This window comes from Polypterus senegalus, chromosome 10 (genome assembly GCF_016835505.1).
Source record: "Polypterus senegalus isolate Bchr_013 chromosome 10, ASM1683550v1, whole genome shotgun sequence".
NCBI classification, from domain to species: domain Eukaryota; kingdom Metazoa; phylum Chordata; class Cladistia; order Polypteriformes; family Polypteridae; genus Polypterus; species Polypterus senegalus.
The window spans coordinates 26,486,562-26,504,414 of NC_053163.1; the positions used below are offsets into that span (position 1 = coordinate 26,486,562).

The following is a 17,853-nucleotide window of genomic DNA, read 5'->3' on the forward strand; positions in this document are numbered from 1 at the left end:
CAGTGCTTGATCCAGCTTTGCTTCCTGGGCATTGCAATAAACTCCAGCTTCCCACCACTTTATAACAATAAAAAGCAGATTCAGAAAATGCATAGATGGCTTAATGTTCCAGCTGTAAGTACCAGATTTGAGTTAAATTAAATCAAGCAGTGTTTAAGCCATTGCACGTTACACAGGTCCTCAGTTACATACTAATAAAACTGCAGCTTTGTCAGTAAGTTAAGCATATATGTGAAACGTAAATCTCTAATAAAGCATGTAGTATCTCGTCATGACTATTCATTCTGTTACACATACTAGATTTAATTACCCCTAGGGCTCTGTCCGGAATGCCCTAATTATGGAAGGAATGGGGGAGAGAAAATTTTCAAAACCATTTCTCCAATGGACCGACAGAGGAAAGCCCCCTTGGTTTCCAGCGGGGCCACAGGTTGTGAGCATAGAAGCTCAACTCTGATGGGGCCTGCGGCCACTGCCAGGGGTCGCACGGAGGGTTTCAGGGTCCTATTTGGCAGCACAACACCCGAAAGTGCTGCCGGAAGAATTTTGTTGGTACCTGGACTTCTTGCGGGTGCCCTATAAATGGAGCCAATCACCACCACTCATTGGCCTGAATCAGGAGAGAGACTGGACAAAGCCTTTGTGGAGGACTGAAGAGGCGGCAAAGGGACTGTGTTGGTCTGGGGATCAAGGGAAAGCTCTTCCCATCGCCCGTCTGTATCGGGGTTAGGGTGGCTGTAAATGCCCAGGCATCACATCCCATACCTTTCTCACTGGGTCTTCTGAATTTTCCTTTACTCAGCTCATCCAATCTCTCCTTCAAAGATGACACCTCCAGCCACAGATCCTCAAATGAGAAGTTGTCATCGATCGTGATGCTGAAATCTTTCGTTTCTTGTGACGAAATGTTAAGAAGCTGAAATTTCTGCAAGGAAAGAGACATAGTTGAGAATTTTAGACATTTTTTGCTTGGTCTTATCATGTTCTGATTATTTTCATTAAAGTATTTGTCTCACCTGGAGGAACTGGATATTGTCATGCGTCTCCAAAAGCTGGTTCAGTTCGGCTTCCCTCTTATTCACTTCCTCAAGTTCCTCCTTCATTTGCCTCATTATCCTATCGGCCTTCCACACGTTGATATTCTTTTGCTCTTTAATCTGGTCTATTACTTTCTGTTGGGTTTTCTCAGTGGCTTCTATTAGTTCTTTGAAGCTGTCCTTACAGTTTCCCATCTCTTTTTCTGCCAAAAACTGGAAACCAAAAGGAAAAAGTTGATGACAGTTGGATCATCAGGATGAGGAACAAGGCATCCGGTATAGGTAGGTAGAACTTTATTTGTTCCTAGGGGGAAATTGTCCTTTTCACAGAAGCTTAATAAATATTATAACAAAAAAATACACACCATAATTACTAAAAAAAGAAAGTGTAGAAAGCACACGGGATGGACAGGCATCACAACAGGAAGTCGGGAAGATCCCTTACCTGGACAGGAGACCTGAGTAAATAGAAAGGCATCCCGGTCAAAAGAGGGAAAGATGGCACACCTGGACAAGGTTGGATGGATGGACATCCCAGCCGGAAAAGATTCCATACTCGGATGGGAGGCTCTGGGCAAATTTACAGGTGTCCCGACCAGACATTATTCTAGTACCTTCTCAGGATGGGAGAAAAGAGAAGGACAGAGAAGACAGTCTCCAAGGGGTGCTTATTCCCCCCCAGATAATAGATGGCAGCAGCTGTCTATATTGGCGCCTATTCGGGAACCAGCAGGGAATGCTGGGAGTTGTAGTCCGGCAGCATGGCCCTGCTGAGGTCTATGGGTGCCACAAGGGGGCACTGCAAAGAGATATGCTCTCCACTGTATTGGACTTCCGTATGACCCGGAAGTACTCCCAATGGTCATTAGCCGGGTATTCAATAAAAGGAGTTGGTTCTGGGAGGACAGAGAGCAACACTCAACTGGAGGAGTGTAGTGCAGTGGTGAGAGGAATTGTGGAGAGGTGACTGGAAGAGAGAAAATCTGTACTTGTGCCACTTGGAAGAGGGATTTCTTTTATTTCAGCCCAGGACTCTGTGTGTGTTTATGTTGGGGTTTGGGCTTGTTGACGCCCCTGTTTCTATTACAAAAGAACATGTCTGACATAGAGAGAGACAGATATTGCTGTAGGCATTAAAGGGGCCCCCCTGGAGTCTTTTTTGCTTTGTAATTTCATAGCTACAAGTCCTCCATATTTTGCTTACACTTGAAAAGCAAAAACAGCATACACGCAAACAAAATTGGATTTACAACAAAGTGTGTACACAAGGGAACCACATCAAGTCCCTTGAAAAATCTCAAATTAACTTCAAACTATGCACAGGTGCTTTAAGCAACTCCCTGTCACCTCCCACCTATAACCATGTATGGCTTAAAGAAAAGCCCTTTATGAATATTCATGACCTAATCAGAATATACATTTGGCCATGTTCCTGAATGACCACTTTACTTTCAAACCATGGGGGAAAGCAGAAAAATAAACTTAAGGCATTGTGAACTTGAGGTATTATTGACATTCAGAGGAGTTTAAGGAGAGGCCGGAGGGCCTGCAATCCCAAGGATGGATTGTGTTACTAAAAGAAGTCTCAAATAAAAGTTTTTTCCTCAATTTTTTTATTCATAAATTGGGTGCACAGTGACACAGCGATATCATTGCTGTCTCATAGTAAGGTGTCTGGGGGATTGCATCCCAGCTGTTTCCTGTGCGGAGTTTGCTTGTGGGTAGGCATAGATTTGCTTTGATTTCCTTCCTCAGTCCAAAGACACTTGTGCGGATGTACAATTTAAACAGATTTTTATTTTCATGGGAATTGTTACATATGCATAACAAAACTATTTTCCATTACAGCGAGTAATTAATCACATTAAAAATGAGTAAAACATAATAATTTGAAAGTAAATTATGTTTCATGTTGCGTTAGAGTTATTTGTTGCATAATACGATTTTGTTCTGTTCGGCTTTGAAATTAACATGCAAATACTTTTTAAACTTACACTTTTACTGCAAAACTTCAGTGAAAACATTTTTTTTAATTCAATTTTCATCAATATCGCATTGAATTTTGATTGTGTTTGGACTTTCATCGTGACAATGCAATGTAGAACTACGCATGAGTGAACTTCGTTTCTTTCTCTCCATTAAATAAAACAACTTTTTCGAATGTTTGTCTCTGTGATTTGTCTTTGCAAAAGCTATTCTAATGGGAAACAGTAAACATTTTAATACAAATGGCATATCAAGAGCTCCTTTGTTGTTTAATGTTATCCGTGGAAGATGTACAAAATTACCTTTCTTGGATACATCCTTCTTTCTACAGTAATTTGTGTGGTGGAAGACCGGATGGTGTTAACAGTTGTAGATATTCAACGGGATATTGTAAGTTGATGTTTTCGTCTTCTGCACGATCACCTCCAACTGTTTCAGCATAATCTATTGATACGCATTTAACCAATGTGTAATGTAACCGATCGACATTTTTGGCGTTAATTTGTTTGACTTCCTTGTTTCTCTGTGCTAAGATTGCCTGTGCACTCATTTCTTCTTTTGATAACCCTTCGGGATGAAATTCTTCAATAAGATTTGGGCGTAATAAGTCTTCTTTTATTGGGAACTTAAAGTGAGGAAAACGTTAAAATTTATAAGAGGCGAGAGAGCAGAAACAATGTCTCTCAAAAGCACACAAATGAGAGGTAAGATTACCGTGTGCGTGGTTAAATATGTTTGAGAGGAGGGCGTGACTTGAAAAAATCTCATGGCAATAGTCTCATCTTGCGAGACTTGTAAAAACCTTTAAAAAAAAATTGTCATAGAATTGTTTTTATATAATAGAGAGATATAATATGAAATATACCATTAATTAATAGGTACATTAAAGATGTATGCTGATGTACATTGGGCAATAACATTTTGCTGTGGATACCTTATCACTTAACACTGTATATGACATTTCAAAATATTTGACACATTTTGCATGACTATTCCATTTTCTCATTTTTTCCTTTAATTCTGTTTTTAAATTGTTATTTCTATTCTATTCTTTAAACGCACCTTTGTCATAAAAATATTTCCATTGTACTACACAATGACAATAAAGTGTTTGAACTTGAACAGATGGAGGAATGCTGTGTGGCTAAGCATCTGCGCTAGTATCTGGAAGGTTGCTGATTTAAGTCCCATTACCACCATAAGGGATCCTGCTCTGTTGGGCCCTTGAGCAAGATCCCTGTACTGCAGGGTCCCCTACTCCGGTTCTGGAAGGCTGCACTGGCTGTAGGTTTTCATTCTAATTTTTTTCTTAATTAGTGACCTGTTTTTGCTGCTAATTAATGTCTTTTGAATTCATTGTAATTGACTTGCTCTTGAAGACTCAGACCCCTCAATTGTTAGATAGATAGATAGATAGATAGATAGATAGATAGATAGATAGATAGATAGATAGATAGATAGATAGATAGATAGATAGATAGATAGATAGATAGATAGATAGATAGATAGAATTATGTTAGCATTTACTCCCCCGGGTGGAATTGAAGAGTCGCATAGTGTGGGGGAGGAACGATCTCCTCAGTCTGTCAGTGGTGCAGGACAGTGACAAAAGTCTGTCACTGAAGCTACTCCTCTACCTGGAGATGACACTGTTAAGTGGATGCAGTGGATTCTCCATGATTGACAGGAGTTTGCTTAGTGCCCGTCGCTCTGCCACAGATGTTAAACTGTTCAACTTTAATCCTACAATAGAGCCTGCCTTCTTAACAAGTTTGTCCAGGCGGGAGGCGTCTTTCATCTTTATGCTGCCACCCCAGCACACCACCGTGTAGAAGAGGGCACTCACCACAACCGTCTGGTAGAACATCTGCAGCATCTTACTGCAGATGTTGAAGGATGCCAACCTTCTCAGAAAGTATAGTCTGCTCTGACCTTTCTTACATAGAGCATCAGTATTGGCAGTCCAGTCCAATTTGTCATCCAGCTGCACTCCCAGATATTTAAAGGTCTGCACCCTCTGCACACAGTCACCTCTGATGATCACAGGGTCCATGAGGGGCCTAGGCCTCCTAAAATCCACCACCAGCTCCTTGGTCTTGTTGGTGTTAAGGTGTAAGTGGTTTGAGTCGCACCATTTAACAAAGTCTTTGATTAACTTTCTGTACTCCTCCTCCTGCCCACACCTGATGCAGCCCACAATTGCAGTGTCATCAGCGAACCTTTGCACGTGGCAGGATTCCGAGTCATATTGGAAGTCTGATGTATATAGACTGAACAGGACCGGAGAAAGTACAGTCCCCTGCGGTGCCCCTGTATTGCTGAACAATTTCAGACCTGCAGTTCCCAAGACGCACATATTGAGGTCTGTCTGTAAGATAGTCCACGATCCATGCCACCAGGGTCAAGGGCGTGGCAGACATGTGGCCTCAGATGGTGAAGCAGCAGCCGCTCCATGGTCTTCATCAGATGTGACGTCAGAGCAACAGGCCGGAAGTCATTCAGCTCACTAGGACGTGATATCTTTGGGACTGGGGTGATACAAGATGTTTTCCAAAGCCTTGGGACTCTCCCCTGTTCCAGGCTCAGGTTGAAGATGCGCTGTAGAGGACTCCCCAGTTCCAACGCACAGGCCTTCAGCAGTCATGGCGATACACCATCTGGACCCGCTGCTTTGCTGGCACAAAGTCTTTTCAGCTCTCTGCTCACATGGGCTGCTGTAATTGTGGGTGGGGATGTCTCACCTATGCTGGTATCAGCAGAAGGATGGTTGGAGGATGCAGTACTCGGAGGTAAAAGTGGGTTAGGGTGATCAAACCTATTAAAGAAGTTGTTCATTTGGTTAGCTCTTTCCACGTCTGTCTCGATGGCGGCACCCTGCTTGAGCTGCAGCCAGTGATAATCTTCATCCCATCCCACACTTCCTTCATGCTGCTGTTCTGCAACTTCTGCTCCAGCTTTCTCCTGTACTGCTCTTTCGCCCTGAGCTGGACTCGGAGTTCCTTCTGCACACTTCAGCTCATGCTTATCACCACCTTTAAAAGCCCTTTTCTTCTGGTTCAAAAGGCCCTTGATGTCACTTGTAACCCATGGCTTGTTGTTAGCATAGCAGCATACTGTTCTTACTGGAACTACAATGTCCATACAGAAGTTGATGTAATCAGTTGTGCATTCAACAGCCTCTTCAATGTTCTCACTATGTGACCCAAACAATATATCCCAGTCTGTTGTTCCAAAGCAGTCTCTCAGAGGACCACTTCCTGAATGAGCGTGTAGTTGTAGGTAGCGCCCTCACTCTTGGTTTGTATTGAGGCTGAAGCAGAACCAGGTTATGATCTGCTTTCCCAAGCGCAGGCAGCGGGGTGGCGCTGTATGCGTCTTTAACGCTTGCATACAGTAGGTCGATAGTCCTGTTTCCCGAGTGTTACAATCCACATACTGGGAGAAGGCAGGTAATGTTTTGTCCAGCGTTACATGGTTAAAGTCTCCAGCGATTAGCACAAGTGCCTCAGGGTGCTGCGTTTGTAACTTAGCAACTGCGGAATGGATGATGTCACTCGCCATCTCGCGTTCGCGAGGGGATGTAAACAATAACAGCAATCACGTGTCCAAACTCTCTGGGTAAGTAATAGGGGCGCAGACTTACGGCCAACAGTTCGATGTCCCTGCAGCAAGTGGAGATTTTAACGTTTACATGTCCTGAGTTGCACCACTTTGTATTGACAAAGAGAGCAAGTCCTCCTCCTTTCTTCTTTCCGCAGGTATTTGCGTCTCTGTCCGTTCTAACTGTGCTAAACCCGGGTAGCTCCACGTTAGCATCTGGGATGGTAGACGTTAGCCACGTTTCACTAAAACACAGCAAGCTGCATTCTCTGTAGGTTCTGACATTTTTCACCAGCACAGCCAGTTAGTCGATCTTATTTGGTAGTGAGTTTACATTTTCCCAGGATCACAGAAGGCACCGACGGTTTATAACGCCATTTTCTCTCAAGTTGTCTCGATTTAATCTTATCTTTTATCTTTGCACCGCTCGGCTGCCCGATATCGTCTTCTTACCTCGTCAGGTAAATAAGGAACCCCACCGGCATAAGCATTTCTTCTCAGTGCTTTAAGCTGACTACTTGAATAGGCGATTCTCGGAGTGTAAAAATCCATGTCAAATAGTAAAATAGTAAAAAGTGTCCAGGGAGCAATTCCACATAAGAGAAAGTGGTAGAAGTGATCAGTGAAATACACAAAAATAGAGATAAAAAGGTAAAAAGATAAAGTCATATACGGAGCTGCTGGAAAGGCTGTCACTCGGATGCGGCGCCGGAAATATAAGATGATCAGTTAACAGCCAAAGAATAATGAGATACAAAATGAGCCAAAACACAACCAGCAAACTGTGACCATCACACAATATCTGAAAATAAAGAAAGGTGAAGGTCTCAGGAATGTTGATCTGCTCAGCTCCACAAAACATTTGAACAGAGTGCTCTTAGAAAAGAGAAAATCAACAATTTCAGAAATGTCTGCTATTGCACAATGAGAGCAGCAACAATCCGCAAAATTAAAGAATGAGTTTAATTAACAACAACTTAGCTGGTCTTCTTTTGGCTCATACACTTCACATTTCATTTCTGTTTAAGGAAAGAAATGAAGCAATAGAGAGGAACGATAAAGAAATTCAGGGTAACAAATCTTAAAAAAACAAGTCAATTATAATGAATTCAAAAGAAGTTAATTAGCAGGAAAAACAGTGCACTAATTAAGAAAAGGGTTAGAATGAAAACCTGCAGCCACTGCGGCCCTCCAGGACCGGAGTTCTGTACAATGGCTGACCCTGCACTGTAAACTCCTCCAGGGCTTATGTGAAAAGACAATTTCCTCTAGGGGATAATAAGGTATATTATATCAAAATCAAAATTACAGGTTAGTTCATGGTTTCATATTTTACTTGAGATAGGTTATTTGCACTTAAATATTTCATATCTTTTGCTTGCCTGAAAGATGCTGTCAGCAATACAGCGATTGAAATGGTAGTGCGTATGATTGAGGCCTATGCCTGCCTATACAAAGAGCAAATCTGCATCACAAGTCATATATATATCTCTGTGACTAAATATTTAAAAAGCAAAAGTGTGTAATCTGTCTCTTTGATGAAGCAAATAAATAAAATAAATAATAGAAAGCGCTCCATCTTTCAAATCGGCTATGCATGCATTCTCTAACTTCTTAAAATAAGAAAATTGCTTCTTTTCCCACAATTAAAATATGTAGACAAACAAACTTAAAATGTGTTCTGTCATTTACAGTGGATAAAGAAAAGAATCGCCCCCTTCGAAATACTCCCACTTTTTTTTTTTGCTTTACAGCCTTACATGAAAACACACACAAAACGTATTTCTTCCCAACTTTACTTACTCAATGCAATCTATAACATCCAAGTGAAAGATATCACAGCTACAGTTCAGAAAAATTATTTAAAAAAAATCAAAAACAAGACCTACTGAGATTAATAAAGGATCACCCCCCGATGTCAATGTCATTTTGTTGAACCACCTTTTGCTTTTAATGACAGCTGTGAGTCTGTTGGGATAATTCTCACATCGAGATTGAGTAATTTTTGCCCCCCACTCTTCTTTACAGAACTGTTCAAGTTCGGTCACATTGGATGGTGAGCATTGGTGGACTGCTATCTTCACAAATCTTTCCACAGATTTTCAGTGTGATTTTGGTCTGGACTGGGCCACATGAGGACATTCACTTTTTTCTCCTTCAGCCACTGTGTAGTCAATTTTGCTGTGTGTTTTTCAGGTCGTTGTCGTGTTGAAAGGCGAACATTCTGCCCATCTTCAACTTTCTGGCAGAGGGTAGCAGGTTTTCTTCAAGAATGTGACGGTATTTTGCCCCTTGCATTTTCCCTTCTACCCTAACGAGAGCCCCAGACCCCGCGACAGAGAAACACCCCCACGACTAAGATGCAGCCACCTCCATGCTTTACTGTAAGAATGGTGTGATGTGGATGGTGAGCTGCATTGGATTTCCGTCTTGAGGCCAGATAGTTTGATTTTGGTCTCACCTGACCATAAGACCTTTTTCCACTTGGCATCAGAATGTTCAAGGTGCATTCTGGCAAAGCTAAAAATGAGCCTTAATGTGGCCTTTCTTGAGAAGTGCGACCCTCCTGAACAAGCCACAATTGTGGAGCTTTTGCGAAATTATTGCCACATGCACACAATGACCATTCTTTGCCATAAAATCCTGTAACTCCTTCAAAGTGGCCATTGGCCTCTTGGTAGCCTCTCTTACCAGTTTCCTTCTTGCTATTCCATCCAGTTTGGAGGGACGGCCAGATCCAGGGAGGGTCCTAGTGGTACCAAACACTTGACACTTCTTTATTATGGACTTTACTGTGCTCCTTGGGATTGATGAAGCCTTTGAGATTTTTTGTCTCCATCCCCTGCCTTATGTCTGTCCACAACTCTATCCCTGAGATCTTCTGAAAGTGGCTTGCCACCCATAGTCAGTGTCACTACCAAGCAAGGGAATGAATGCTCCAGGAACAGCTTCACTAATCACACGGATTACAATCAATCAGAGGTGGAAAGAAGCCAGTAACCGCAATGGAAATGGTGGGCACTGACACCTGAGTGAGTTGGGGGTGGGGGGGGGTTGATCCTTTATTAATCTCAGTATTTCTTGTTTATTTTTTTTTTTAATTCTTCTGAACTGTAGCCGTGATATCTTTCCCTTGGATGTTACAGTAAAGTAAAGCTGGAAAAAATATTGGTTTGTGTGTTTTCATTTAAGGCTGTAAAGCAAAAAAAATGGAAATATTTCAAAGGGGGGATTCTTTTCTATACCCACTGTAAATATTGTGTCATTTTTCATGACGATGATGATGACTGATAAGCTGATTTAGACGTACTAATTCGCACATTTATTTCTAGTAGGACTGACTACTGCAATGTGTTATTCACTGGCTGTTTAAATTGTTCCTTATGCAGCATGTCACCCATTTAAAATGCTGCTGCAAGTGTTTCTCAATCTGATTACCACTCCGATTACAGCTCACTTGGACAGCCTCAGAGTTTTCTTGCATCTTCTTCAACTTTTTCTTTAGATCTTGGGTTTCCCGTCTAATCTGGCAAAGCGCTGTCCCCAGCTGAATCTGTGGGAGAAACAGAGAATGCGTATTTGTGGTGTGATCTCGATTTACAACGCATTTAACACAAAAGTATCTTTGCACTCGTATAAGACACATAAATGACAAAAGTCACACAAAAGAGGTTCTGAAAGAACAGGACAATACATTCCAGGGTAAAAGTCCCAAATTCTCAACCTATTCAGAGCACACTGCCATCACCCAGCAATGAAACCATCTTCCATAGGGTGACCATACCTGCTGTGTAGTCAGCAATGTATCTTCAGCAAAATCTGAAAGTCATCAAAATATGTGATAGGAAGATATTGTAATAATTGTGAAAGTAGGCTGCCAGACTCCTATCTTGAGATTAAATGGATTAACAAATTCATGATCAGCAGATTTCATCCCATACACAAATGGCCTTTCTCTAGTTTCTGATTTTGTGGTGACAGGCACCCTGTGCATTACCAGTCCATCCATTATCCAACCCGCTACATCCTAACTACAGGGTCATGGGGGTCTGCTGGAGCCCATCCCAGCCAACACAGGGCGCAAGGCAGGAAACAAATCCCGGGCAGGGTTCCAGCCCACCCCAGGGCGCGCACACACACACACACACACAAGGCATAAACCAGGAACAATTTAGGATCACCAATACACCTAACCTGCATGTCTTTGGACTGTGGGAGGAAACCGGAGTACCTGGAGGAGAACATGCAAACTTCACGCAAGGAGGACCCAGGAAACAAACCTGGGTCTCCTAACTGCGAGGCAGCAGCGTTACCTATTGCGCCACCGTGCCGCCCTTGAAAAGGTATGCTATATATATTTTTCAATATTTACATATTCGCCCTTGAAAAGGTATGCTATATATATTTTTCAATATTTACATATTTTATATGTAATGTGTTATATATATATATATATATATATATATATATATATATATATATATATATATATATATATATAAAAAAAGAACCAAGCGACAATTCAGGATCGTCAATGCACCTAACCTGCATGTCTGTGGACTGTGGGAGGAAACCGGAGCACCCAGAGGAAACCCACGCAGACATGGGGAGAATATGCAAACTCCACGCAGGGAGGACCCGGGAAGCAAACCCGGGTCTTCTAACTGCGAGGCAGCAGCGCTACCACTGTGCCACCATGCTGCCCTACTCTGTGCATTATTATAATTATTTTTCTTATTTCTTTTTTTTTTTTTTTTAATATCTTACTGGATTTCAGAATTGCATCACAATGAATAAATTAAGTCAGTAAGTCATACAGTACTGCATTGTATTGCATAGACAGATTAAGGGGTCCATGAGACAAATAGCATGCTACAGGAAATGTAAATGTCAATTTTGCTGCAGAATACAAGAAAGGAAACAAACATTAGGCTTAATGATTAAGAAACACGAGGCCCAATGATAGGCTACTGATGTGTATGTGTGTCTTATGCAGGGCTGCCGGTTTACATAATGCCTCCTAAGGCAAAGTACATTCTCCTTACTAAGCATGAACAATACTCTTGTTACATCTCTGTATGCATCGTATGTGGATTAAGAGGACAGGCCAGGCAGGCGATTGTCTGGGGCCCCGAACTTGGGGTGGAATTTTTGGCTTACTTAGATTCTCATTGTAATGACAAATCTGCAAAAAAATCCCCCTTGAAGCGTAGCATTGACACACCACAACAGCACAATCAGGGTTGTGGGTTCCAATATATGTTGCAAAAAGTGTTGTAGTGAACATCCACATAGCACCTCATGGCGGCACCCACAGAACCCAACAGGACTGTTCAATGACAATACAGTTCTTAGCATGCCCTGCAGGTGTTTGTATGATTGCTGAAGCCCAGGGATGCTGCCAACTACTGTATGGGGAGAGCAGATATTCTGAGCCGATTGCCTCCCCTGTCTTCTTATTATACTGGCCTACCAGCAAAGTAAGGATCTTGTTTTTCAGCCTCATAATAGCTCCTTTGACTTTCATTGGCACAACTCTTCTGCTCATGTGGAACAATGGCGACTACAGACTCCAAAAGGTAGAAGCAAGCCGAGGTATCTAATGAAGCAATGAAACCCACCCAAGGAATCACACACACACCTGTGATGTCAACTGTCCCAGATATTGTGGTGCCCTGAAATGGGAAGACCATTAGAAGAAGTGCTGCATGACCGAAATGAATAGAAATCCCCTTAAATGAAAGTCTGCAATGTGCATTTCAATCATGGCTGAATTGTTTGATTTATAATTGTGATCTACGAATGCAGAGAAGTAAATCAAGGAAAGGTGTCTCTGTCCCAAAAGTTATAGAGGGCACTGCAGAGGATTTATATTCACCAGATGTTATTTTAGAGCTGAGAAGACTTTGTGCCAGCAAAGCAGCGGGTCCAGATGGTGTATCGCCACGATTGCTGAAGGCCTGTCCGTTGGAACTGGGGAGTCCTCTACAGCGCATCTTCAACCTGAGCCTGGAACAGGGGAGAGTCCCAAGGCTTTGGAAAACATCTTGTATCACCCCAGTCCCAAAGATATCACGTCCTAGTGAGCTGAATGACTTCCGGCCTGTTGCTCTAACGTCACATCTGATGAAGACCATGGAGCAGCTGCTGCTTCACCACCTGAGGCCACAGGTCCGCCACACCCTCGACCCTCTGCAGTTCGCATACCAGGAGAAGGTGGGAGCGGAGGATGCCATCATCTATATGCTGCACTGATTCCTCTCCCACCTGGACAGAGGCAGTGGTGCTGTAAGAATAATGTTTTTGGACTTCTCTAGCACCTTCAACACCATCCAACCTCTGCTCCTTAGAGACAAGCTGACTGAGATGGGAGTAGACTCACACCTGGTGGCATGGATCGTGGACTATCTTACAGACAGACCTCAATATGTGCGTCTTGGGAACTGCAGGTCTGACATTGTGTTCAGTAATACAGGGGCGCCGCAGGGGACTGTACTTTCTCCGATCCTGTTCAATCTTTTTACATCAGACTTCCAATATGACTCGGAGTCCTGCCACGTGCAAAAATTCGCTGATGACACTGCTATCATGGGCTGCATCAGAAGTGGGCAGGAGGAGGAGTACAGGAACCTAATCAAGGGCTTTGTTAAATGGTGCGACTCAAACCACTTACATCTTAACACCAGCAAGACCAAGGAGCGGGTGGTGGATTTTAGGAGGCCCAGGCCCTTCATGGACCCTGTGATCATCAGAGGTGACTGTGTGCAGAGGGTGCAGACGTATAAATAATTGGGAGTGCAGCTGGATGACAAATTGGACTGGACTGCCAATACTGATGCTCTATGTAAGAAAGCTCAGAGCCAATTATACTTTCTTAGAAGGTTGGCATCCTTCAGCATCTGCAATAAGATGCTGCAGATGTTCTACCAGGTGGTTGTTGCAAGTGCCCTCTTCTACGCGGTGGTGTGCTGGGGACGCAGCATAAAGAAGAAGGACACCTCACGCCTGGACAAACTGGTGAGGAAGGCTGGCTCTATTGTAGGAGTAAAGTTGGACAGTTTAACATCTGTGGCTGAGCGACGAGCATTAAGCAAACTCCTGTCAATCATGAAGAATCCATTGCATCCACTGAACAGTGTCATCTCCAGGCAGAGGAGCAGCTTCAGTGACAGACTTTTGTCACCGTCTTGCTCCACTGACAGACTAAGGAGATCGTTCCTCCCCCAAACTATGCGACTCTTCAATTCCACCCGGGGGAGTAAATGCTAACATTATTTAAAGTTATTGTCTGCTTTTACATGCATTTTTATTACTATTTAATTTAATATTGTTTTTTATATCAGTATACTGCTGCTGGATTATGTGAATTTCCCCTTGGGATTAATAAAGTATCTATCTAAACAGATTCATCGCCCTCGCTGCTACAGCCTTATTTGGGTGGTGCTTTTCTATAAAATTTTGCACATCTCCCTAATCTAGTACCATTACAAAAGAACAGTCACTACATTTAGGATACAAAATTAAAAAATGCTTTACACACACACATGGTCACAATGCAATAATAAACGGTATACGCTATACAAGTGAGGCACGCCAACTGAGACCAAGCATGGAAGACGATTACCCACAATCCACAGAGAAAGAGAGAGAGAAGAACCATCGGCTCCATTGTGATCACGTAGCTCACAGCAGACAAAGTGGGTACATACTACTCATATTGCAAGACCTCGCTCGTTTATCAAGTTAAAATTGGTTAAAAATTTTTGCTCGTCTTGCAAAACAGTCGCAGACCAAGTTACTCGCAATCCAAGGTTTTACTGTAAATATGAAAAATAAAGAAAAGTCCCCAGGTAAGACAGTCATACCCAATGATCAGGGTGTCAGAGAGTGGTGACTTGCTGCATGTTGATTATGGGGCTTCAAGGGTCATTACTGTCATCACCTTATACAGCGTACGGTGACATTCTTCCTTGGCTGTGCTAATCAACATTCAACATGTCACCTCTCTCTGGCGTCATATTAGCGTGTGTGGCTCCCTTGCCCAGAAACTTTTCTCTTGCATAGGTTAAATTAAATAACCACCTTATTGTGAAAATTTCAGAACATTTTTGTTTTGTCTATCTTAAATTCACCTTTTTGTGCTAAAGTAACTGCTATAGCAAACTCAGACTTTAAAATAAAAATGTTAAATCTATTATTATTTATTTATTTATTATATTACATATCTATCGACTATATTTATGTATCTGGATTGCAAATGCCATACATTGAATCAATGTTCATATTGCTAACTACATGTCAATATTGCTGCTACTTCTTTGTCTTGTCTTTGCAGAATGTCTTGTCTTGTTTGTGTTTTAATTTTTTAATTTTAATTCTAATTTTAATTTATTATTTGCACTTCATTTTGTTACACTGTGGACCCTGAGCTCTGCAATTTTGTCTGTCTGTAAACTTGTATATGGATGAGATGACAATAAAGTTCACTTTGACTTGACTTTGACTTTAAAAACAGTATCTTAAACTTTCCTGTTTGTTGATCGCTGGCAGAAGTATACTTTAAACTGAAATTATTGACTTATACAGGGTGAGGGTAAATTTACTTTCGAAAAGTTGCCATAGGGTTAAATGGGGGGAAAAGGTTGTGAACCCCTGGCTCTAGCCATTTGTGGGTCCAAAGAGCAGTTGATGTAGTATAATGGTGGCTCTAACGCCAGGACACAGTTAAATAAGTAAACAAAATAAAAAAGAGAGAGCTGCTGGATTATGTTTGGCCTAGCGCAGGGGTCCTCAATCCCAGTCTTGGAGAGCCGCAGTGGCTGCAGGTTTTTGTTCTGACCTGGTTGCTTAATTAGTAAGCAATTCTTGCCAATAAAGCACTAAAAAGCTATGAAATTAAATTAACTCTGCTATGTCAGGTCATTCTCATATCCTAGATTTTCTTTCCCTTTCTATCATGCAAATGATTTGAAGGCTAAAATGGACGAGTAATTCTCAGTCCTTCACTTTTTTCTCTTCGTTTTTCTTGCAAGTATTTAATTAAACCCAATAGTGCAGATAAATACACACAGGTGTAAATGTAAATAAGCTAAATGGAGAAATGCTGCTCTCTCTTGTCATTTGCATGTTATTGATAATAAGGAGCAATTAAAATAGCTGTTTAAGACAAAATTAAGCAATAAGGGCTCAAAATCACTAAAGTAAAGCAGAAGTGTTACTTTAGCAATAAGTGCTTTTTATTAAGCAACTGGGTTGGAGCAAAAACCTGCAGCCACTGCGGCTCTCCAGGACCGTGATTGAGGACCCCTGGCCTAGTGGTTAAGACTTTGGACTTCACACCCTGAAGCTCTGGGCTGAAAAGCCGCTATTGACACTGTGTGACCACAAGCAAACCACTTCACCTGCTTGTGCTCCAACTGGAAAAACAAAAGAAATGGAACTAAATGTATCTCTTAAAGTTGTAAGTCACCTTGGACAAACTCTTAAGCCAAAAAAGTAAATGTAAACTAAAAATGCAAGCCGATACCCATCCATCCATTCATCTATTATCCAACCCACTATATCCTAACTACAGGGTCACAGTGGGGTCTGCTGGAGCCAATCCCTGCCAACACAGGGAGCAAGGCAGGAAACAAACCCCGGGCAGGGCACCAGCCCACTGCAGGGCATGCACACACACACCAAGCACACACTAGGGACAATTTAGAAACGCCAATCCACCTAACCTGCATGTCTTTGGACTGCAGGAGGAAACCCACGCAGGCACGGGGAGAACATGCAAACTGCACGCAGGGAGGACCCGGAAAGTGAACCTGGGTCTCCTAACTGAGAGGCAGCAGCGCTACCCACTGTGCACAGGCCGATATATAACCCTATATTCCCAATACCTGACAAAAACAAAAAAACAAAAAACAAACTGCTTGTTACAATTCACTTTTTTTTTAAGCATCTATCACAGTAACCAAAGGAATTCATGGCACTGAACCAGAGCTTCATTTTTTGTAACCTTTAATTAATAACAAAATACAGAGGAATCCATTAACTAAAGGATACCAGAGGTAACATCCATCCATTTTTCTAACCTGCTAATCCAGAGGGATGTGGGACAGCTGGAGCCAATCCCAACAGTCATCTGTCTCAAGGCAGGAAGAACAGCTGGAGAAGATGCCAGTCCAAGGCAAACACACACACAGACTATAGGGGCCTACTTGAGCAACATCAACTTACCTATCTGCATGTCTTTGGACTATTGGAGGAAACCCTCATGGATACAGGGAGAACATGCATGAAACACCAAGGAAGTAAATACCAGCCTCCATACTGCAAAGCGCAACAGCGCTACCACTGTGCCACCCCGGAAGGTAGAACATCAAGAGTGAGATAATTCATAGAACAGGAGTATAACCTGCCAGCTCCCTGCTTTAAAAGAAACTCTTGAGGTAACCCACTTACCTGTTTCTCTACTCTCGCCCTCTCCAGCTCCATTATCACATGCATCTTGTGTTCAGTGGTTGCACACCATTGGCACACACACGTCTGATCGGTTAGGCAGAAGAGATTCAGGCGTTTCTGGTGCTTTGAGCACATCGTGTTCTGTCGATTACGAGAAAGTTTGACCAACTTGTGTCTCCTCCGAGCTCTGTCAGTCTTGTGATGCTGGATGTGAGGCCCACAGAGGTAGACCTGACAGATGACGCAGAACTTCACCGCTCGCAATTTCTTCCCGATACACAAATCACACTCTGCCTCTGGAAGATCATCCTCCATCTGAGAGGTAGGGAAGCTGTGTCTGCTTTTCTTCAATTCCTCCACAATGTTAGCCACAGTGATGTTTTTACTGAGCTTTGGTTTTGAAGGAAAGATTTCTCTACACTGAGGACAACTGAACCTCTTCGATGTTTCCCAATATTTGTTGATGCAAAACATGCAGTAGTTGTGGCCGCAGGGGATACAAACAGGCTCGTTAAGGACCTCCAGACAGATGGAGCAAGTCAACATATCTGGAGAGCTGATGTGCAAGGCTTCTGCCATCGTGTCTGAGAGATGTGAAGTACTGGCTGGCAGACAGGATTTCTGAGGAATGGAAAGTGAAACTTACTGAACAGACAGAGGAGGGGAAGAGAAGGAGGGGAGGAGAGTGGAGGAAGAGGGGAGGAGAGAAGGAGGGGAGGAGAGGAAGAGGGGAGGAGAGAAGGAGGGGAGGGGAGGAGAAGAAGAGGGGAGGAGAGGA

At 42.6% G+C, this 17,853-nt stretch overlaps 1 protein-coding gene across 1 annotated transcript in view; it reads right to left on the reverse strand.

Moving 5' to 3' along the window:
• Nucleotides 1-17,730, reverse strand: part of LOC120536976 (tripartite motif-containing protein 16-like protein) — a 37,914-nt gene extending 20,184 nt beyond the window's left edge. Inside the window, exons 1-4 of the mRNA XM_039765558.1 lie at nt 17,076-17,730; nt 10,081-10,176; nt 1,017-1,250; nt 766-925 (exon numbers count right to left, since the gene is read on the reverse strand). Of these exons, the coding sequence (XP_039621492.1) occupies nt 766-925; nt 1,017-1,250; nt 10,081-10,176; nt 17,076-17,654 (1,069 nt within the window). The 5' untranslated portion in view covers nt 17,655-17,730. The remainder of the gene's footprint in view (nt 1-765; nt 926-1,016; nt 1,251-10,080; nt 10,177-17,075) is intronic.
• Between the last annotated feature and the right edge of the window lie 123 nt (nt 17,731-17,853).